The 25,150-nt window shown below is 34.4% G+C and overlaps 1 protein-coding gene and 1 long non-coding RNA gene across 5 annotated transcripts in view; one reads left to right on the top strand and one right to left on the bottom strand.

Moving 5' to 3' along the window:
* LOC119071421 (protein trachealess) overlaps nucleotides 1-25,150 on the bottom strand; it is a 102,238-nt gene that overhangs the window by 55,859 nt on the left and 21,229 nt on the right. For all 4 annotated transcript variants that reach the window (XM_037176330.1, XM_037176299.1, XM_037176313.1 and 1 more), the window contains exon 3: nucleotides 21,931-21,975. In XM_037176330.1, the coding sequence (XP_037032225.1) occupies nucleotides 21,931-21,975 (45 nt within the window). The remainder of the gene's footprint in view (nucleotides 1-21,930; nucleotides 21,976-25,150) is intronic.
* LOC119071496 overlaps nucleotides 1,114-25,150 on the top strand; it is a 29,996-nt gene continuing 5,959 nt past the window's right edge. The window contains exons 1-2 of the long non-coding RNA XR_005086675.1: nucleotides 1,114-1,274; nucleotides 24,735-24,742. This is a non-coding gene — a long non-coding RNA (uncharacterized LOC119071496). The remainder of the gene's footprint in view (nucleotides 1,275-24,734; nucleotides 24,743-25,150) is intronic.

The following is a 25,150-nucleotide window of genomic DNA, read 5'->3' on the forward strand; positions in this document are numbered from 1 at the left end:
TCAATGAAGACTATTTGCACTCGAATGCAAATAGCTACCTCGTAAAAAGTTCAACAGTTTTGTATTAGATGAATTTTTTGTATGAAAAGTTGGGTGTCTTCGCGCATCTAATAAAATGGCAATTGACGCTACCTTACAATATACAAAAAGTCTCGATTCTTCCAAATACTGATCAGATTACGAAAGTGTTGTCAGAAGTCAAATAACTAATTATTGACCATTGAAACATCATTGAAACATTTGGTGCTATTTTAATGTTTAGTGCCTGTAGTGACTGCATTAAATACATTCAAGCAAGAAGATAGATTCGTGATTGATGACTTATGTAAATTGCAGGTGGCTCAAGTACCATTATTGAATAGTTCAGTACTCGGCAGTAAACAAACATCTTCACATCAAAACGTAAATATTGGAAACAGTAAGGTAAGTCTGTGTAACCTTTTTTCATAAATCCAGTCATATTCCATAACCTCGATAGGACAAAAAATTGCATCTGTTAACTCGACCGTACAATTTGAGAAAATGAAAATCTAAATTGCTATTGCATTTACAATGTTTAATTTTCACTCTGGCTCTCACTCTAATGGAACTGCGATGCGTCTGAAAATTGACGCAAGTCCCATTACAAGAAAAAAAAAGTTGTGCATCTGTTTTGGACGATAGATTTTAGGCAATTTCGCGATTTGTAGCCCGAACGAAGTGAGCCTATTAATTGATCACATTTCGAGAAACTCGCCCCGTTATAATTTTTGTGGCGTAATCATCGAAACCATAACTATATTATATACAACAAATTTGGAAATTCTACAGTCAGAGGCAGCAAAATTCAGTATAAATTTGCTTTGGCTGTTTCTCAGCTTATACATATACAATAGAAACTGTTTATACTTGTCGATGCGGTTGAGGGCTGCGCGTGTCAGTGATACCTGGTTAGTTAGTGAGCAGCCTCATTATCTCATTACGTAATACATATACTAGTGAAACACAAACAAAACAATCTATAAGACTGCAGCTCAGCGGAACGAGTGTAAGTAAATTTGTTTTGTTTGTATGGAACTTGGAACATGGATTATAAAACACGAGATAATGACGCTGCTTACCAACTAATTTGGTACTATAGATCATTTTCACTTAACAGTAAACACACATAACCAAGAATTAAAACAAAGGAATTGAGGTTAGATTTTGGTATCGTGTCTGACAGCTCCTTTGTTTTTACTGGTAATATTGGTATCGTGTCTGACGTTTACAAGGTCATGAAAATAATCTATGCTGTATTTTAACAATCCTTAGCGATAGTAGTTCTTCTCACTAAAACCACTAAGTTTGACACTTGTCAACTCAGGGTTCGTGTTAGGAACATTGCTGTGAATATACGCAAATATGGTCGTACAGAGTTTGAAAAGAACACTCAAAATATTAAAAGAACATTAAAATATCAAACACCGTTTTACAATAACCAACACACTTCAAGCAAAAGTAGTACTTTAAATAGGGTACTGAAACTTGACAGTGCTCCATACAAAATTTTACACTGTAAAAAGAGTGGGGATAAAATTTCATACGAAATAGTACTCTATCTGGCAGCTGTCGTTAATAGCACTTTTGCTTGAAGTGCGTTGCAATAACGTATATTTTGAGAAACAACTGTACGCACACAATTACAATAAAATGTTCTCGCATGTTTGGGTGAATCAGCTGAATAGAATTCATGATGAAATTTGTTAAGGTAAACAATGGAGAGTTGACCTCCCCAAAAATGTATGTTGAGTTGACCGTGTAAATTTGTATTAATAGTTGGTGCAACGCACTGTCTAGCACCGAAGCTGACTTTGACGTCACTCAAATATAAGGCTGAAACGATCAAAGCTATTCTTTTTCATACAATGGTTATCAAAAAATTTAAAAAAAATAGGCAACAGGTGTGTTTTCGGCTGGTGATATTCAGCTGGTGCTTATTCGGCACATGGAAAACGTTTAACAATTGTAGGTCAACTCTCCATCATTTATCTTAATATTTTTTAGTCAAACAAATTAAATCAAAACGATCAGTTGTTTTGAAGTTATATGCACAAAGGCTTGAATCACATTTCTCTTTTTAAGGATTTTTGACTGATCGTTTTGTATTAATTTTCCTTTAGGGTTCTCCAATATCCAAAGGCAATAATTTCAACTTGAGTGAATTGTTGGAATCTGATGTCTGTCGCGATATAGTATCTTACTACAAAGAAAATGGTGGTTTCGACGAAGCTACAAGAAAGAAATTTATGAGAATTATGTGTGACGAGTTGCTGAAAGGGGAAAAAGTTGCGAATGCTGACATCAATAGAATCTCCAGTGATGTATGCTTGGTGTTTTTGACAGAGGAAAAAGTATGTAAATATGTGACTTACTAGAGAATGTGATTGACTGTTTTAATTTATTAGATGCCATATTACAATCAGCTTCCGGGATCTACTCCGACGGGCGTGTTCTATAACATGTATAGAAATGGATTGAAAAAGCAAAAGCCTCCAAATACCACGAGTAAAATAAAGTTCAAATATTTCAATTGATCGTAAAGAGAAGTGGTTTGAAATCAGTGAGGATGTTCCTCTTTAAGGAAGTCTCACTGTGTGCTCTATCTACGACCAATCTTGTTTAAAAAAATGTCTAACTCATTTCTTTCTTTTTGGTAGGTAACCCGAGAAAAAGAAAAGCTCAAGATAATAACTCTCAAGTGGAAACTGTCGATTTAGATGGTAATTGAATCCTAGAACCCCTCTTTTTCAAGTCAACATAATGTTCTTGTTCATACAGCTTTTTCCGGTAAAATAAAAGAGAGTGTCAATTACTTCAAAACCTCTCAGGCTGCAGACACTTCAGATTTTAAAACGGTCCATGACCACTGGTCTGAGTGCTATGTTTACCGTCGATCGACACTTCGAAAAAAAGCTTATCAAAACTTTATGAAAACTTTGGACGACTGGCAAATTTTAAAATCAGCTTTTGCATATGAATTGGTATTACCTAAATTAGTACAACAAGAATTTATGGTTCTCTCATCATAAAAATTTCAGATAAGTTTTGACTTCAAAAAAATGAATGGACCTCTGTGTTCATCTTCGCTGCTCCGAAAGTGGAATGATGTTAAACGAATTACTGGCGAGTTGCGCGATTTGATTTGCGAAAAGAGAAAAGAAGTTAGATCTGCTCTAGAGCTATTACCTTCAGAGATTGAGAACTGTGAGTAGAATAACAAAAAAAATTCAGTACTTTTGCCGTTTACAAACTCTTTGACTTAAAATGTAAAAAGTAGTGAAGGGTAATACTTGAAAAGGACTATGGATTGGATAAATATATTGTGTGATGGGATCAATATTCAACAAATGAAATCAATAGATTTCATGCTTTCGTGTTTGCAGTTTTTAAATTTTCGTTCGGATTTCTTACGTTCCAAAATATGTGTGAAAAGTTCACCATGCTAACCGAAGAAATCAAAGAAAACCTTCGCTTATTTTCTCAATAATTAATTTGTATATCGAATCATTTACTTAAAATTTTACTCATAACCATATCCGCGATTTGCACGCAAGGTATGTAACACTACTTCCTACGTTCCAAAAATTTTAATATCGGATATAAGTATGTTCAACTCTTGCTCACTACACATTCATGTCACCACTTTCTATGTTAAAAAAAATTGAATATCGCCAATATTTTCTTATATTTACGACTGCGGTTAGTCAATTATAAAAAAACACGCAAATGGAAATGATTGAATCAAATGCACATCGCTCATATTCAATATGCGACACCTTATTCATCGCTTCTTCCATTTGTCGATAACAAATATATTTCATAACAGATACCTCTTCCGACGATGTCACACTTGCTAAGTCATTGCATTATATTTTACCGCCTGCAAATACATCAACAGAGGTGAAGAAGTGGACGCCGACAATGGAAAGTTCAGAGCGGTCGTTTTATCAACTCGTAAAAAGCCAAAGTCAGCTCGAGGAAAACATTGATTCAAGAAAAAATTATCTGCAACAGAATGGCATTGAGCTTCATCCAATAATTTACGAAACAACCGAAACTTCAGGCAACCAATTTGTTGTAGTAATGGGCGATTTAAGATTCACTTTCCACAATTTCTTGCCTGCATTTGACGCGGCGTTCAAATTATTCATTTTCTTTAACATTCCATTCCCAAGAGAATCTATAAAATTTTGGACAATTGTTAATGAATTGATGTATGATCTAAAAAGTGATCCACCAGCTACTGGGAAATCGCATTCAATAATACAATCGCTGAAGTTTTACATCGAGAGGTCTAAGGTCAAGTCACCATCCCGAAGATCACGGTCCAGATCAACATCTCCCATGTAATGTTGCGAATTAAATAAAAACTGTTATGTTAATTACGAATTAACCCAAACTTTTTTTATGAAACGAGACGATGACAACTACAAAAATAAATAACAAACTCCGACAAACACGGTCTTATATACCAAAACCGAAGTAAAAAATTTGCAAACTCACCGCTTGAAAATACTTTGATCGAAGATCGAAAGAAGTTCTAGACTTGATAACAATATCCCACAAAAACCTCTAAGATGTTTCGCTATCGCTACGTTCATGATACTGCTGATATGCTCACAGGTTAACACTTTTTTTTCGTGTAAATCTATAACTATAGTCTAGTATGTAAATTTTTCACACGGTCCATTTCAATTCACGCCGTAACTGTGCCTACAATTTGAATTTTAAGTGAACGATTCGATGAAAAAGTGAACCGAAAAGTACATTTCAACGCTTCATTGTATGAAAATGATGCTACGTTAGAATGACCTCCGCACGTTCCATTTTGAATTTCAACCGCACTTACGGCGTGAATATGTGACATTATTGTCTAGTAAAAGGCAGAACTAAGATTCTCCTCACTGAGCTCAAACTCGGCAAATTGAGCTTTTTGTTAGAACTACTTGCTTTTCAATTTTACATGCTCTAAATATATGCTAGCAGCAGATTCAACTACGATTATTATTATAATTGCGAAAAAAATAACTATTCAACCGGCGATCAGTGAGAATCATCACTAATTTTTTGATAAAATTACTGATTAAATGCTCATATTCAGCGGAAAGTTGCTAATTTTTAGACCCGTACGAAGTACAGGGATTTTATACGTTTGTCGCACGTCGAATTCGAATGCCTAAGTAAGGGGAAAGCTATTGTGGTTATCCAGAGATGCCAAATCAGCGAGAGAAGGTATGTATGTCTGTGTGTCAGTTTTTCCCCGTTTTGTACTGTTGTGCTGAGCGCCAAAAGATAACTGGTAATGCCTTGTTTTTAGCATATAATTACATGCCTACATTTCTGAATGCGTTTGGTTTTCGGTAATAAATTTTTTTGTACAAATAAAATTCACCTGTACGTTCCTTGTCTGTTCAAAAGATTCTCAGTAGCAACGCAAATTTTCTAATTTATTTAGTCTAAGCAGCATACTGACATTTTAAAAGTCTTTTCGTTTTTGATTGACTCTTTATTTGGTGCTCTGTTTGTTTTTGAAAATGTTTGTTGGCATAAAATCCATCTATCTACGAATGCTTCGCACTTTACCCAAATTATGGGTCACCTATTTCAACGGCACATCACACTGTTGGATACCAAAAAGTGGATTTGCTTACAAATTGAAGAATATGGTACCTCCACCTAACGAAACAGACCTAGAAGCTAGACGCGATTGGCATTTCTGCGAATGTGAAATTCTGTTCGGAAAAGGTACCACGTAATTTATTAAAAACGAATAAAAGGAATTTTAGTTTTTCCCAATGGTACCAATTCCTCAGTTTAATTTCAGTTTTAAGGATGCTGGTAATTTATACGCGATTGTATTCTCTAGGGCCAAAAATTGCTTATACGTTAGGATTTTTCTTCTTTGTTCATTTTCAAATAGTTTCCCCTACGGAAAACGTGACTAAGAAAAGTGTTCTATTGAATGCGAGCTCGGTGTTGACTCCAAGTTGAGTCCAAAAAGTTGCTGAGGACTTATATCATAAATTGGATAATTACAGAAATTTGTTTAGAAGCTCGTTGCTTCGGATCAACAAAATCCGCAAGAAAGCGGAAATGTTTTCACTCTTTACTCTTTAAATGCCCATAATATTGCAATTGTTTAAACTAACCCGTACAAAGCTGCTTGCTTTTCTACGCAACCCTATGTTGCTACCTGAATTTCGTCTGATTTTAATTTAACTAAGCTTCAATGACATAGCAAATATAGACCGGCCCTCCATAGAATTTTCAGTGAATCAAAAGTTCGCTGAACAAAACATACATAATATATTGGTTGAGCGTTGAATTGCCGGGGTAGATATTCCATGTGTTGATTTGCTAAATAAAGTTTCACTAACACCAGATTTCACTAAGACGTTCATATTTATGGTACTCACAAACACTATTATATTGTTTTACAAGAATTTCAGCGCTATAATGATTGCGAAATGGCTCTGTCGAAGCTTTCATACGATCAAGAATGGTACTACTGTCCTACATCATCCGATAGACTACCAACTCGTACAGAACTAACCGAACCACCACCGGTCGATATTGAATTGAATGAAAGCTCGGCACTCGATTTCAAAATTAACAATCTGATCGAGCCGAGGGAAGTCGATAACGAATTGGCCAAAAGCTCAACCGAACCTGCAACTTCAAATCCAACCGGAAGCTCAGAGGTAGTGAACACAAGTTGCGATCCTATAGTAAAAATCCGTAAACTAGCCGAAAGCTCAACCGAATCTGCAACTTCAAATCCAACCGGAAACTCAGAGGCAGTGAACACAAGTTGGGATCCTATAGTGCAAATCCGTAAACTGACCGAAAGCTCAACCGAACCTACAGTTGATCCTGAGTTGAAGCGGTACTTGGAGAATGTAAAGCTATGCGAAATTAATTTTCTCAAGCCACCAATTCACTACAAAAAGTTTAAAAAGTTGGAATACACCTACGTTAGAACTTTCAACCTGAACGACCTAGAACCTGGGTGCAAATTTCTCACAATCGAAGAGCTATCTGCAATGGAACGAAGAATCGATATGCCGTTTTGCCGGCCGGGTCCATTGGAAACCAACGAATTATATGAGTGGTACATGGTGGATTCGATTGTTCAGGCCGTTCAAGTCAAAAATTCACTGGAACCTTCTTACGTTGTGCGTTGGCTCGGATACGAGGACGAGTATGTGAATATGTTTAGTTTTGTTTTCAATTTAAATTATTTAAATATATCCGATTAGGTATAATACAGTGGAGCCATTAGTTATGGTAAAGCACACTGCAGTGCACAAAAAGTTTACAAATCCTGAACTTTACCTGGCGTGTGGGTCAAATCAGGCAGTTTTGCGAAGATCTAAAAGAATAGACATCCAGAAAGGAATAGCACTCGAAAAAGAGGTACATATATGCACTGTAACGTCATACAGTTTGAAAAACTACATTTTATTTTACTGTTCAATTAACTGGTACTTCTTTTACTCTTCCTTCAAGGTGACACGAGTGCAAATGGATATGGCACGAAGTACTTATGATCAAATCGTGAGCAGACTACTTAATGAATTGCGAAGTGAGGAAATAGCTGGTCGATATTCGCCTGAAATCGGATTTTGTTCGTAAGTTCCTTCCACTTCTACCCCTTAGTCACTGATCCTGACAAATCCTGTTTTAAGCTTTTTTAAGCAAAAATACGCCAGAATTTACTTCGTACTTTGTTAGATTACAGTCGAATATTTAAAGTGAGATATTGAAGTTCCCATAGATCTAAAAGTTTTCTGTAGTAATCACAAACGGCGTGAACCATTCATACCACCGTATTTCTACTTTGTCATGCTTTGACGACTAATAATGCTTTTTTCAAAATTCATTTTTAGCAACCAAAGCGTGATTGAAGCGCAAACCGCTCAACATAATTTTTTCATCGATAAATTTATAAAGATAGTGAACAACTTGCAATCACCAGTTTATATGGATAGACGTTACGTTGGAGAAATGTTTGGAAACTTAGGTCAAGGTAATAATGTATCTACCATTGCTATAAAAGACTATTGTAACGGTTTACAAAATGACAAAAATTGATAGACTTACTTATTTCCTTTCTTTAAAATCGTAGGGTCCAAAATCGTATGGGACAATAAAAGTGTCAATAAAGTTTGCCTTATAAAAATGTATATGGGTTAAATTTGGTCCCGATAGTAATGGAAAAAATGTATCGAAAATCAGTCCTCCAAATTTATTGACACTTATATTTTTTGGACCCCCTAACGTACATAAATGAGAATATTTTCCTTCAAACCAAAACAATCTCACTGTGTACTGTAAACTTATTTTTACGGACCAGAAATGATTTTTGTTGTCTTGAGGCCAGAAAATGCGGCATTACTTTCTTGCTCAAAACCGGGTATAGCAACAAGTACCGGACTGGGAAATTTTTTGTTGAGGTGTACTAATTATTGATGTTTTTTTTTCGATAACTTTTATGCAAAGAAATTGATTACAATAATATCTGATGTTATGTATTTTTACATAGTACGGGAATTCAAAGCCATGTCCAAGTCCATGTGTGTTAAAAATCTTGGATCCTTGAAAAGCTACATTTACAGTGGCCTTAAAACAAATTCAAACATATTACCTCGGTATGTGGCTTTTTTCGTTCCTCACAAGTTCAACACGAATGAATGTAAAGGCAAAGTACATATGAGTTTTCATATGTGTGCATTTGTTATCAGAGATGACGGGAGATGTAAAGATGGTAAGAAGAACTGACTTTCATTGAAGTACTTGTTTTAATTTTTGATTTAACATAGCTATTTACTATGACCCCTCGTCAAAGGCATTTTCACGCCAAATGCCAGACATCCTTAATAATTTAACTGATCCGAAGTTCACCACATTTACAAATAAATTTGGCACTGTTTCACGTAAAAACCTTACATTTATCTTAAACTAAAGATTACTGTAAAATCTTGTGTTTTCAGAAAAGGATGACTGCGTATTTAAGTGTATGCAGTACATTATAGGCATTGCAACGGGACATATTCTGTTTGAACCGGACCTCGCTGAGCCTAGTCGAAAAATTGGGAAATTTCTTTATAATAGAGCTGCCAAAAAAATGAAGGTTGACATAAATTGAATTACCTGCAACTAATAAGTTTCACGATTTTATATTTAAATATTTAAATAAATGGACCTATGCTTCCGGTTCAACTAAAATTCGATTATTTTCTTTTGTACCCACTTCCACATTTTTAAGTCTTAACTTTATTCCACTACATAAGACCTACGCTTCCAGTTTAAATCAAATTCCGTCAGTTAAAATCATGTTTCAAATATTTCAATGGACATAGGACATGTACTGATCCTTTTTCCTGTGTACTCAATTTCAAATTTTTAAGTCTAAACGTTATTCTACTACTAAAGAATGAATTCGCAAAAATTTCATCGAGCATATATGAAAATGATATTCAAGCCACATCCGATCGGAATGATCAATGGCTCTATTGAATCGTTGGTCTCACCTGACAATTTTATGGAACATCGTTTTCGGGTTGTCGTTTTTTTTTGGTGAACTCAAAGTTGAATTATTTCGCCAATAAACCGACGATTTATCTAGAAGTGTGCAGGTTTGTAGTGCTTAGAAAGACGGATGGGGTTAAAATTAAATTCCGGCAGTTAAAATCACATTTCCAATACCTGAACGACCCTAAGACATTTCCGATGACCTAATTTCAAATTTTAAAGTCTTAACTTTATTCTACCAGTAAAGACCTATGCTTTCAGTTAAAATGAAATTCGGGCAGTTAAAATGATTTCGAAGAAATTAGAATTTTATTTCTTTTTACTTTTGGTTGATTCGAATTCGGTCGGAGAATACTATCTTACTTTTACCATTATAGTAAAGATGAACTATTTGTTAGTTGAAATGTTACTTGTACTGTCAAGCAGGGTTTTCCGATTTGTTAGTGTATGAATGTTTACAATGGATCGAAAATCTTTTACTTCATTAGTTTGATCGTGTACTTTACTGTTATAAGATCGAGCTGGTTATTGTTCGTCGTTTATTTGTGTCGTCATCGATAACAGATGACTTGACATAATTTGAAGAAGGGACTCAGGAGGCTCAGGAGCCAGTGAATCACCAGTAACAAATTTTATTACTTCTTTTAATCTGAACGATAGAAAATCTTTTACTTCATTAGTTTTATCATGTATTTATCTTACTATTATAAGATGGGACTGGCTATTGCCCGTCGTTTATTTGTGTTGGGGACGTCTATAAAGTATGTAACGCAGAAGAGTCATGGGTAGATTTCACAATTATTTGTGACGTAATTTTACAGGGTCGGTGGTAGATTTGTTCAAAATATTACATAACAAACCTTTTTTACATTTCTCTCGTAAAAGCTTGAATTTGAGTGTCTTTGAGTGGTACTTATATACGAGAAGTTTAAAGTTGATGACATCAATGAGGTGTTATTCGCCAGATGTTGCTAAACGTTGCTGGTACAAAACTCACTTGTTCTAACATCCCGACTGAAACAAGCTGCAGTAATTCGTCCAGGTGAACGAATGGTTGTAGGGGCAGGTATTCGCAACTCAGAACACGTAGATTGGTTCAAAGATGACAAAGACAACGAAGTGGATGCTAGCGAACTTTGATCTCCACAATCAGACATTTCACGACAGCCATGTAAATCATTGCCATCGAAAGAGGTTAGATGGGTTGGTCAACAGGTCATATCGTCTAAAACGTTATATTCTTTATGGACCTTGTCGTACTCGATAACAGATGACATGACATAGTTTGAAGAAGAGTCTCAAGAGACTCCTTCGATATCTTAATTTTATATTCCCTCAAACGAAGCTCTACCTACATTGATGAATTTTGTGAAATTTTCCTTTTACCAATGAAAGAGTGGCATTCTCGATTGACATGGTAAATGAAACCTTGTCATGACTACAATGTTCACTCAATTACATCTATCATTGAAGAGATAGTTATCTAGTTGGTACACTCCAAACAAATCGTCATAACAAACACATTAAAAAAAAGCCATCCAGGAAACCTGATGAACATACAACGATTTCGAAACATGTATTTTTATACTACGAATACGAACCATTTCATCTTATCCCCATTCATATAAAAATGAATCTCGTTATACGATAACCATTAAAAAAGTTAAATGGCATCCGGGGCTACCGTTTCTTAAAAACAAAATCTCGTAATCGCATCATTCAAATCTTCTCGTAATATAATACGTTCCAATTGCCCAGCGTAACATATAAGAGTAAAATGCATGGCATTAAATGCGTAAGACTTCAGTTTCGAATTATAATAAGAAATTGAAAACAAAACGAAAGAAAATTATGATGTCCTGCATGTTTATCACTTTGCTGTGACATATTTTATTGCTTTCTTTCTTATTTTTTATTGCACCTTTTCCATGTAAAATCAAGAACATTGTGTGCTTAACACAATCAGGTATGAAATCAGTTTTCATCCTGGTTGTTTATAGTTGGTTTTTCGGTTTGTTAAAGTTATAATAATACGAATGGTTTGTTTTATCCATCATCTTTTTATTTGTTTACAAAATAAAATGAGAAGAAGAAGGAGAATTGAAGTAAATAAATTATGGAAAAAGGATGATTTCGTAAAGGTGAATCGGAGGTTAGAGCTAGAAATGGTGAAGAAAAAAATATATTTATGGCGTAAACAGGCAAGTAATAAAACATTTTTTTCCTCAGTTCATAATTTAGGACTTTATTTGTATTGTTTTCGTGGAGATGAAATCTGAACAATAGGAAGAAAACTAATAAATTTAGCAAAATTAACTGTGAAAGTGATATTTATGGGAGTAGATACTTCTGTGATAAGTATCCGGACGATGGATGATGCAAAGATTAATTCTCGCTTTTTAATCAGAATTTTAAAGTAATGTAATTTATTGCACCTTATCAAACAGGTAGAGAATTGTGAGAACATACAATTTCATTCAGTTCGAGAATAGTATTTTTCGTACCAAGACAGAAAATGACGATTTTTTCAGCACCAGTCCTAAGTTTTCCTTACGAGCGAAGCGAGTAAGGAAAATTAGGACGTGTGCTGAAAAAATCCATTTCCTGTCGAGGTACGAACAAGGTTTTGTGCATCGGACAACTGAAATAGACAAAACACATCAATTTACTTGAAAACATACACACTTCACATTCACCATATTAAATTTAATCAATCGTATAGTCATAGAAAAATTCATGTAATTCTTTTCCCGCACTATAAATCGTAAAGAAATGAAGTTTTTTCCCGCACGATATATAGTTCGGGAAAAACTGACATTTCCTAATGAAAAATCATGGCAAAATAGGTCGTATTTCAGTTGTGGGATGCACAAAATATATTTCAGCAACGGATTCGTTAGTTTCACCAATGGAACTTTTCGTTTTTTATCTACTCAATTGTGACCAATATCTTCCAATATTGACAAAATATAACGGTAATTCTACTATTTATAATGCTAATCCCATACGAAAAAACACTAGGAAATTACCATCCATTTCAATTAATCAGACAGCCTCAATGTAAACTGACAGTAGCGACTGCGCCAAAATGTATCAAAATCATTGTTACTAAATTACAAGTCGGTGGAAACGATTTAGGGACGATTTATTTATGATAAAAAAAGACCGTTCCATTCCATGAATCATTATTCATTTAGACCAATGGAACCAAGTGTTCTTTGGGTCCCTTTGGGGGAATGATTGTTATAGCCGAAATGTCCGGTGTGGTTTTTGTGTGTTACTTATGTTTAGTAAGAATATTTAGATATTCCTGCTGACATTTAAACGGTGGAATTCAATTTTATCGGAATTGCTCAATATTTATTTCTGGTTCACCAAATATTTCGTTCACTTTTCGTGAACATTATAAATGGTGCGTAAAAGAGTGCTTGGATTGTATGCAGTTAGGATTATCTTGTAATTTTTTGGCTGGTGCTGTTGTAGGCACTATCCATCACCGATTTAGCGAAGTTGTGTTCACTCTGTTCTTCGTTAAAATAACTGCTTCTTCATTGCCTTTGATGGATGCCACAGTTACCTGGCATTCACACAAGTTTAACTCTTTTGCTCGAAGCTAAATTATTTTTGACGTCCCAGTACTCATGTTACTACACATATACATTCGTGTGATTTACATTCTGGGAACGCATGGATTGAAATTTTCGATTAAGTGTTTCCTGCCTATATTTTGGCGCAAAATTTGAATTCACTAAGGCATATTCAAATTTTTTGCCAGGTTATCATAGGCCGGAAACACTTAATTGACTGGGAACATCGATTACTTTTAAAACTCTTGGAAAACTGTCAAAAGGTTTTTTTTAGAATGAACCAACTGTATGTCAACATAGTTAAATCAGAGAAAATCGGATACATGAAAATTCAAACAGTTTTGCTATATTAGTCGCTCACTACTCACCGCATACCACAATCCCACTAATTTAGACTACTAAAATAAATACAAGAACATAATCGTTATGACAACATAAAACAGCGCTTTCCCTCCCACTTCGACCCATATAAATACGTATTTTCATTGCAACAAATTAGATGTAAGCAGATACTTTGTAATAGCGAAAGGGTTGGCAATTTAAGTGGGATCGGGCTCTCGTTTTTTTTATTCTGCTGTAAAAATTTCATTAAAGAACGTCGTCTTAGAAGATTTGATGCTTTATCGTCTGTGTAATTCGTTTTTTAATTTTCTTCCAACGTTCACGGACGATAAAAATTAGGGTTGAACATCAAGTGAGATAAAAGAATCAGCGGTTGTTGGTGTGCCTTTTTTTTCTCTTCTTGTGTATTATTGTTTAAAATTAACGACCGATGACAAAATACCTTCGTTTTTTTAGATTTTAATTCCATTGTGGAACCAGTCAAATCAAATTATTTTCTTTAACAAATTGCCCAAATTGTAACCCTTCCATCTGTATATTACTTGTGATCATTATTGTATTGATGCTGTAGATACTTGACTTGCATACAATTATAATAAATTCAGTCAGTCAGTGGCCAAACCTCTTTGCGAATTTATATCAAAATATGTAACTTAAAAGAAATCGAATCTCCTCGATCTACCTGTGTATATACAACGGTCAAACAAAACAATTAAAATATCGCCTTTCGTTAGGCAAACGCTTTTCGTCTACATGAATGATACAAATAATGTTCTCGTATATATGCCACACAATCGCGCTGAATAATATCGTTATGTGTAACATGATATTAAGATACTCCGATCACATACAGGCAATTGTAATTAACCCTTGCTCAGGCTGATTAAAAGCAGAAGTTATTACATCTTAGATAACGGAATGCCCCCCCAGAAACGCTGTACATATTTATTTATTTTTCCGATACGATCTAACAAATTCGTATAACTATTTACACATACAGTCACTCTCTTATACCATCCATGCTCCAGTCCCTCAAGTAATTCAAATATAATAAATATTCAACTTCCACTTTTGTATAATTCGTATTTTAACCAGAAATTTGTGTACCATAAAGCACACATCGTTGAAGAACAAAGTCATATAAGCCATAACCCAGTTCCAGCAATTAATTAGAATATCTTAATGTGATCTTGTGTGTATTGTATCATAATGGGATAGAGTACCATTGCTATTACAAGAGAGGGTTGACATTAAGTGGCTCATATATGTTTTAGAAAATGACTATATGGGATAAAGGCTCATCTTATCCGTGTGCGAAACGAATAAACTTTCCCTTTCCCCGAATTTGCCAGTGCTGCTGTATGTATATATGGTAATAATGGGTGTAAAGGCATGCATATGGAAGTACATGCGAGCATTGAAATTGAAACAAATGTGCTTCATTCTGATTAATAAAACGGAACAATGTGACTTAATTGAATTTACATGCTAAACAGGGAGTACCCTTAAAAGGATTTATCTGATTTTTTTGTTGTTGTTGTTGTTGCAAGTGCTTGTTTTGGCGGTTAATGTTTTCTTTTTTGTCGGAAGAATTACACTGTAAGGCGAATAATTTGCACTGATTTGAAACATCTCCCTCACATGAAATTTCCTTTGCCGTTTCCCTTGCAGCTAATTTACGCATTTTTGCAATACATTTGTCGAACCACCTCGCTCCACAAATACGAATAATCCAATTTAAAGTATATAAAAACGTACCAAAACCACATAAAAAAAAACTGAAAGAAATAAATGGCAAACAAATAAAGTGAAACGGTGAGGGTGTCACAATAAACATAAATTGTAAAAATGAATAAATATTTTTGTCGGTGTTTTCGGTACTCGTAGCCCCACACACACATCCACCGACAGAAATATGTGTTTATAAAAAATTCATTCCGGATTAAAGTGAATATGATTTTTCTACCAGGGTTGATTTCGTAGCCTGCCCGAAGGCATGATTTTTTTTAAAGTACTTGATCTTCAATAATCTTTGAGTCGTTATTTGATTTATTGCAAAAATAATAAAGTAATATGCCACGCAGATCGATTTGAAGATATGACAAATTATGCACCCTTTCTTCAAAGCGGTTACCCAATACAATGTTTAGTCATTTAAGCTTTTCCAGTTTTTATTTTTAATATTTTTCTAATGATGAAATATTGACATTTTTCGATGTTTTTTTCACGCTGAGCCCAAGGAAATAGCATTTAACAATGTCAATTAATAAATCAAAGACTGAGTTCATTATATTTTGGATCAACTATGGGACATTTAGGGACTAACCATTTCGGTTAACAAACGTGGAACTAGATTTTAGCATGTATGTGACAGAGTCGAAACCATCTGTTATCGTCAACGACGACAAAAATAATCAATTAGCTTTGACTATTGTGGTCTTGTTATAGCAATTCCACGTTGAAGCAAATGAAGTAAAAGATTATTAATCAATTTGTTGGAAATACTTCGATCAAAAGAAGTAGCAGATCCAATAATAATACTGACGATTTTCCTATTCCCACAGTGTCCAAACAGTTAACCTGTTACAGACGGCAAGCATATGACCAGTATTATTATTATGGTCTATTTAATAAAGTCTATTACTTCTATCGATCAAAGTATTTTTATTTTGTTGATTTCAACTCTTGTACTTCAATTTTTTTTAAATTATACTATAAAGGACCATATTACCCAGAGCGTGTCATTAATTTTGTCGTCGTTATCAATAACAGATGAAAAGGTTAATAGGAAATTCACAGGTTGATGGGCTATTGATGATATGTCGAAGTGGCTCACAACTTGCCTGCAAAAATATATTAGTCTAAGCAAAAACAAGACAACAAAAGCACGAAAAAGCAATGAGCGAGACAATGAGCTGTCACGCAATGACATAGTAAATACGTTGGTTCTTTAATGAGTTTTCCAATCCGTCTTTGTACTTCAAGCTTAAAGTTAAATTTTAGTGCGTCCAAAAAGCTTGACACTCTAAATTTGACACTTGACTTTCTTGACTTACACTGAAAACCCGAAGAGGTGCTGCGTATTTGGCCTCAGCACGGAATTCTGAATTCAATATTTCTATACTGCATCATATGCAGCACAAGCAGTTTAGAGAGGAAAAAGCTCGAATGTAGAGTTCGGTCCTAGGTCCCAATATGCAGTACATAGTCTTTTCAGATTTCCAATGTATAGAAGAATATACGTCAAACGTTTTCTTCGTCTGTTGAACAACAGAAGTAATAGATCTCATCATTTTATCGTCTTACTATTTTTGCTTGTAAAATGCTAAACGTGTCACCAGTACCGTCACTAGGTTTTTGGCAATGTTGGCAATTAGACTTGGTTTTAAAAATATTTTCGCACCCTCAAATACAAAAGTTGTGCGTCCTTCCAATCGCTACGTGATAGTAGAATGTCCAAAATGCCATTATGATAGAGGCGGCACTAAGTGTAACTCACAGGAAACGTAAGTGAAATTTAGACATGAATTTGCTTGTGTTTTTCAGCTGATCCACTCATACAATCAAAACTGCTCACACGTGTAAACATAATTAACACAATCACACGTGTGTATAGATCATTGTCAAGTGCATTTGGTATTATGTATTTAGCTGTCAATTTCACAAAGCTAACTTATAAAAATAAAATTTCGCATAAATTTTTCAAAGCTGAGGAATGGCTATCTCAATAGAACAAACTGACAAATTAAAACGAAAAGTTTTCGTGTTAGCGGTGTGTGTGATATTTTTTCAATGAATTTCGAGGCATAACTCCTCTAGGTAGAGTCTACCTCTGTGGGTTGTGTGTAGCTTTGTGAAAATGACAACTAATTTGACATATCAAATGCACATGACAATGATCTATTTCACCCATATGAGGTGATCACATTTCTTTGTATCAGTGAACCAGCTGAAAAAACAGGTGAAACCAATTCGTGTCTAAATATCACTGACATCGACTGAAAGAAAGCTTCGACTTTGCCCTATCAAAGCTTTATGATGATTACCTTTAGATTATCTTTGATGTAGAAATACCTCAGCTCAGTAAATGAAAATTCTGCAGAAAAACATGTCAACAACAAACTAGACCCAAGTGCAATAACACGACTCGCTATACTATTTTACAATTCCGGTAAATGCCCGTAATGTTCGTGGTTTTTTCTTCCTTCTCTGGCTAAGTTAAGCGGTTAACGTCAATTAATTTATTCATAAATGTTTAAGAAAGAGCATAAAAATATGTCTTTGATCTATTGATCGTTGTGCCTTGTCTTCATAAATAAAATACAAGTTTCGTCCACTGAAAAAACGTTAAATATCGTTTCCAGATAGATGGTTTATGAGGAGACAAATAATGTTCTATTAGTACAAATGGAGATCGGTTTGATGTATTATTCATTGACGTATAAACATTATTTTCCATAGAAAATAAATTTATTACATAAATGAACGACATAATACATCATAACACAACTTAAGTAATATAGAAAATAATGTTCTGTTAAATAAAATAGCATCCAAAGTTATAGCGATATTATGTGGAAGCCGTGAGCTAAGAAATTGCATTGAAATCAGAGGAATACAGAAAAAAAAAGTTCTTTTCTTTTCAGACCACCCGACATATAAATATAAAATCTATTGCATATTTTCAATTCTTTCGATTATTTCAGTGCACATTGCACGAATGTCATTCGTACCAGATGTTTTTTTGTATTATTATTTGTTCATTTATTAAGTTCAGATGCATTGTAAATTGGCTAGCGAAGTCTTGTTGATTTATTGAATTATTCTCTAGTTTTTGTTCCGTTTAGATGTTACACGAACATAAAATGCAATAACAATTATTAGTAACTTATAAAAATTAATTGACCGATTCTTGGTTCGGTGTATGTATCATTCCTGTGCCATTCCGAAGAATTTTCGAAGCGAAACCATAAGAATAAAAATACAAACAAAAGTTTGAAAGCAACACGGTGAAACCTATGAATTGCAATTGATAAGCGCTTTAACTGGCTATCTCAAATTCGTTTTGAATATCGCGAAAAAAAGATGTTACTAGACACTTTGGGAGCCAATCGAATCAATTGAATCAAATAAATGTAATTTTTTCTTGTATTTCCGTCCCTTCTTCCATCATGCAAATTCTACGCGGTACAAAACCAATTTATTTTGATATGTCTACGTGTATTCATTTTACTTTGCCTTCTATGAAAATTAGACATGCTTCTTGTAAGGCCCGCAACAGGTCAGGTTAACCTGAATTCACCTAAAAACCTATAGGTCGACATGTCAGGTCAGGTCAACTTGAATTTTTTTTACAATTTTGTATGAAAATTTTTAACGTTGTCAATTTACAACGAACTAAAAGCATAATCAGCCGTTAAGCAACAGTCGTTCCAAATGAGTACTCTTATTGAGCCTAACAAAAGTTCCCGTAAAAGGAGGATTTGAACTTTTTGAACACTGTTTCGTCACATAAGGGTCCTTTCAACTACAACTCATCAGTCAATGGCAAGTAATTTTCAAGGATTTTCCTTACATGGTGCCATCGAGACAGTAACGCTGAAATTTGTCAAATAAACGGTCAATTTTAGCGTTAGGAATTTGTCAGATTTTCATCTGAAAAGGACTCTAATAAGAGATATTTTGTCAGAAGATCAGACTAGGGAAACTCATCACAGTTAAAACCAACGCCAAATCCAAATCCTTCAACAAAGAAACTTCAAGCTCTCAAAAGACAAATGTCTGATTCTGAACGTTCCACCACTCACCATAGATTCAGCAGGCATGTCCATCAAGACTTTCCAATCCTTAAACTCGCTCCCAGACAAACACACAATCCTTGAAAACTTCTTTCAAATCGGCTGAACGCAGTGACACGACGGTTAATTCAAATGGCCGACTATTTTATTGAATTAACTCCGTTCAAGTAACAGAAACTACTACTCTTGGTCAACTAATCTCGACAATCGTACAGGAGGTCCACTAATTTTTGTTGTAGTTGTCGATAACAGATGACTCACTTTTTCTGAAAGGCTTCAGCCTGACTTTTTGAGTAATGTAAGAAGCTTTACATGCAACATGGGTCGAAAACCTTACTTTTCATAATTTATGCACTTCTTTCAACGTCTTCAGCACTACATAATTCGGGATAAAAATGAAAAGTCACGTTTTGTTGTGTTTGTTGACATCGGCTTCGCCTCGGAACAACCAAATTCATACTAAAACTCGACTTTTCATCCCTTGTTTTGTGAATCGCTCATATATCGAAATATTAGTACTTTATTTCATATGGAGTAGGATCCTCGAGCGACAGCGAGAATCCTACTCCATATGAAATACAATGCTTTATTGCATGAGCGAAAACGAGACAACAACATATGACTGTTTTGACAGCAAACTATTAATGTATGAATTAGCGCTCTAGATAAGTAATTTTTCGGGTAATCACACCGCGAATGCAATAAACATTTTTATATGTCTCTGTGTGGTAAAACTAACAATATGCATCAGCTCGGAGAGGGAGTATGGGTTTATCTTTGCATTGACACATAAAAAATGATATGCACTTATGTCTAAATGTTTGTTTTGACGAGTTCGATTATAATCTACGCCTTCGGCTTAGGATCACATGCACCAACTCGTCAAAATAACATTTTGACATAGGTGCATAATCTTACAATATTGCCTGTACTCACGTACGTACGTGGTTTCAAATTTTTATTTTCATGACTCAGAATACTGTCCTCTCCACTCGTCAAAATAAAAATTTGAAACGACGGACGTAATGTGCTAAGAACATGATGAAGACACTGAAAAAAGTAGTCGATAAATCTGGTACCATTGGGTTTTCGTCGCGGATAGAACGGATAGAATGTAAATGAAACTGGCCATTTATAGAGCAACGTATGGACGACGTATAGTGTCAAAATTGACAGAATTCTTTTGTTCTAATGTCAATTTTGACACTATACGTCGCCCATACGTCGCTCTCTAAATGGCCAGTAAAAACTGCAAACGAAAAAATGATTTCAAAAATTTAAATAAAAATCTCATGAAATTTGAGTTTCTATCAACATTCGATATAAAATCTGTTAAATAAATCGATGAGCACGATAAAGAGCAACAATTACAACAACACATAGAACAAAATAAAATAAAGAAAGAAACAAGAAACGCAATGCACTGCACATCTGTGCTGTACAATACGTTTCTCCCGTCGTATTTACATTCACACTCTTCTAATTAGTCGTAAAACAGAAAACCTTATAGATTTTAGAATTAAATGGAAAACTCAGGTCATTCCAATTTACTCTACATGCAGTTACCCCTCATCATCATTCATTTGAATATCGGATGCCCGGTGAAATGTATAGATCTTGCCGTTAACGATCATATAGGACGATAAATGTTATGTATATGGTATATTCACTTTACGATCAAGTATTTTGTGTTTTTAGTTATAATGTACACAGTGTGGTAAAAACCGCATCGGAGAACTTGCGAAAAAGAGATTAATTTGCATATTAAATGCATAAAGCTAGTAAGTGGCAAAGTTTTTAATTAAAAATTTGAATGTCCATTCGAAGTCCATGTTTACGTTTTGTTTTTATTGTAAATTCAAATGTGTGATTAAAAAGTGCATTGTGAGGATGTAGGTACCGTACAGGTACACACATTACATTCGTAACTAGTAAAGTCCGAATTTCACTTATTACATTTACAGTAAACTACATAATTCAATGTAACGAGACTAGTTTAGATTTGCTTACATCGAAACCCTTAACTGATGATCCTCTGAATGAACTCAGTTTGGAAAAATTGAGCCTAGCGAGATAATGTTTGAATATGGCTATTCGGTCCTTTTTCAGACGTGTTCTGTTAAAGTTCAGACAGGACCAGGAAAATATAGGTTCGATTGAAAAACTGATTAATGTTTCGGAGTCCTGAGGTATTGTGCTATCCGATGGCATTTGACTAAAATCCATGGTGGAAAAAAATAATTATCTTTCTGTTGACATTGGCTTTGTTGCAGCGACATCTTTTGGTGAAATAGTGAATCGTACTCACGTACTCTATCGGTACAGTTGACATAGAACAGAGGAAAGAGAACTGATTCCGTAATCGCTCTCCTGCCAGAGGCAAGCTGAATTCATTAAGCATTCCATGAATTTTAACTGAATACAATTGGCACTGGAGATAAAAAATTATTTCGATTGTGTAAACATCAAAGGAATTGAATAAACTAGATAAAACCGAAATCCTCCGACAACAAAGCGACCTCTACAGTGCATCTCAAGTGCCAATAGTGAATACCGGAAAAGTCAAAGTCCACATATCATTTACATGCTTTAGGGATTTTAGGGATAAGGGATTTTTTGAATTATATTTTCTTTTTCGAAAAACTTACCGTGCATTAACTGAAGTCGGATTACCAATATCGTCAATTGATTTTCTGAAATTGAAAACATATTTTTAGCTCTGAAAACTTGTATAAATTTGTCGCTATAAATCTTCCTAATGTTTAAATCCCCATATATTCTGTCATTGGTCAAATGCGTAGAATGAAGTTAAGTAATGTACACAATAATTTGTGAAATGGGTTGGTTTTTGTCAGTAAATTTGAAGTGAAAGCATCACGGAAAACTCATATATGCACCCCAGACGAAGAAATCGGGAACAGCTTCACGATTATAGAACATTAGTTGTGTGCTGCATATTGATCTGAGGATCATACAATGCCCGCCTAATGAATATTGTTGTTGTGTGCTGGATATTATTTTTCAGCGTGCAGGTCTTAGCTGTATGCCTGTTTTATAATATAAAATGACGCCATTTTTTTCAATTCATTAAACAACCTAATTTATCGTTTAATAGAAGAAATTGATTTAATTAACTTTATCAATTTTATTTGCGTTAGCAAAAAAAACAAAAAAAACTTTTTCAAAAAATTATTTTTTTTTTATTTTCAATTTTGTTATTATTATTTGTTATTAGCCGTAGATTTATATTTAAATTCATCATATTAAATTGCTAACAGAATTTTTTTTTTGCTTACGTTTTTTCCGGTCACCCACCCAAGTACGGACCGCGACCATCGATGCTTAACCTCAGTTTCTGACTGCCAACGACTTTACCACTGCTGCTGTACTGCTTGCATATAGTGGCAGTCTTATTTTGAACCGTTGTTACTTTGCTTTATGCAGCACACAGGCATATTTATACCTGCATGCTGAATATTGACTAAATGAATAAAGTCGTCCGTATTTAGAATGGGTTATGCAACAACATTTAATTGAATTTATTTTCGATGAAATGTAGTACTTCTCCCCACTAAGCAATGTCATCGGATATTATTATTTTAATTCTGAGCCTGGTTCTGAATTAGAGGTTTTTTCAATCGTTCTACAAAAAAACTGTTCACATTAATAGTGAGCATCTATTACGCGAATTAATAAATTAAGATTGACTCACCTAGTTTGTGTATATTACGTAGGTGGAAGCACGGGGTTTCAGGGGGTTTCGAACATTTAGTTTTTTCATGTTGCAGATATTGCAGTGTCAAATTCTGTCCAAGATGTGACATATTTGCAAGGTATTGGCCTTTTTCACAAAGTATAATCAGCGTAACCTTCGTAAAAAGAATCTTGAATCTGACAAGAGCACGTGTGCCAACGTGTAAAAAACAAATGTTCAAAACCCCCTGCTGAACCGTGGCGATCCTCTTGTCAAACGGACAGTACATAAACAAATTCCATCATTTATTGCTGAATACCACCAACTATTTCTGTTAAAATTTAAAAGCCTTTAACACCGAAAATGGATTTAAAAGTTCGTTCGTCAAAATTTCTGTTGAAATACATAAATGTAACATTATCATTGCATATTAATTCGGTAAAAATAGAAATAACTTTAAATGAAGGAATAAAATTAGATTTGATAATCATCTTTATGCGTATGTTCTTGAGATCTTCCTTTTATTTCATTAAAACAATAAATTTATTGTTGCATAGTCCATTCTAAATACAGACGACTTTATTCATTTAGTCAATATTCAGCATGCAGGTATAGTTCGATAGTACCATTTAGTCAATATTCGGCATGCAGGTAAAGTTAAGTAATACATCCCACAACTAATTTAGAAGATATAATTCAGCACACAGCAAATATATACCTGGGAACATCACAATATTCCTACGAGCTGAATAATATTGTTGCCGGAACTATATTTTGAAAATATTCATATTACATGTTTATTGTAATACAACACACGGGAACATTATTCAGTCTGCAGCAAATATATGCAGCACACAACAAATGTCGAATTTGCCGAATTTTCCGTGATCGTGTGAACAAAACACCTAATTTCGCAAAGTGTTTTCAATTATTATTGTTTTACTTAGTGGACTTCCCGAAAGATTGTTTTAGTCGAAGAAACGACCTGGACTCGAGTTGCAAACGCCAAAATCGACAAAATAAAAATTTCAAAAGCAGTACGTAATCTACTAATTACTCGTGAGGTAACACTAACTTTACTTCACGGCGCCACAACTTTATAACTCAAGCTTTTGAGTAAATACCCTCCTCGGCATTAAGGCCAATTGGTAGACAATGTATTTAAGATGTCTCTGTTGCATAAATCGTTATATGAATCTCGGTGCAAAGTACTTTGTTAGGCTTACAATGTGTCTGAATCCCGACACGAGGCATACATCTGGAGCCTAATAAAATACGTTGTTCGTTGTAAATAACCATTACATGCTATCGAGTCGTAAGGGTATTTTAACTGTCCCGAATTGGTGACATAAAGTGCAATTTACCGAACGCTAGTATATAAAATTGTATGCCAATATAGCATCATTTTAGAGAATGCAATGATGAGTATCATCAAGAGCATGTTTCAATGATTTTTTACTTTTATCTCTCGTTTATCATTTGAATTTTAGGAACATAATATTGTATAACCGTTCCTCATATTAAATTTTGTTCTGTGCCCAACATCTATAGGTATGTTACGTTTTAATATAAACGACGACCGTCTACAACACAACTCTCCGCTAATAATTTTCATTTCAATTTTTTTTCTTTCGCCAGATTTATATATTTTTGCTGTCAGACAGTTATCTATTTATGGTAAATCAACGTGCGTACAAAGCGTGCCGTGTCTGAAGAGATTGTCATAAAATGGAAAACAGTAGAAAAAACGCATAATAGAAGCAGAGGTAAGAAGAAAAAAATTAATGAAAACTCCAATATACATCGTCATAATAAGGACTGGGTTATCGATATGGATTTTTCTCATTTACACCATCGATATACTGTACAAAAATCCAGTTAATGATAATGATTTGCTCATATTTATTTTTTGAATTTGTTTTATCGTTTTATTAACGTGTTATTAATAATGCCGACATGAAGAAGTACCATATGTGTTTGGTTTAGCTGCTGGTTGATGTGACCAAGTATCCAACCGGCTTCGCCATATTGACGCGATCAATAATGAGTGTTTTTTGTCACAACTTTGGCTTATTGTTTAGTTCTCACATAAAAGAAGACAAAATGAATCACTCAAGTCTCAGGAATAGCAAAGTTGAGATTGTAGCTCAGATTTAAGCCACCACGAAAAGAAA

This window comes from Bradysia coprophila, chromosome II, assembly GCF_014529535.1.
Source record: "Bradysia coprophila strain Holo2 chromosome II, BU_Bcop_v1, whole genome shotgun sequence".
Taxonomy (NCBI): domain Eukaryota; kingdom Metazoa; phylum Arthropoda; class Insecta; order Diptera; family Sciaridae; genus Bradysia; species Bradysia coprophila.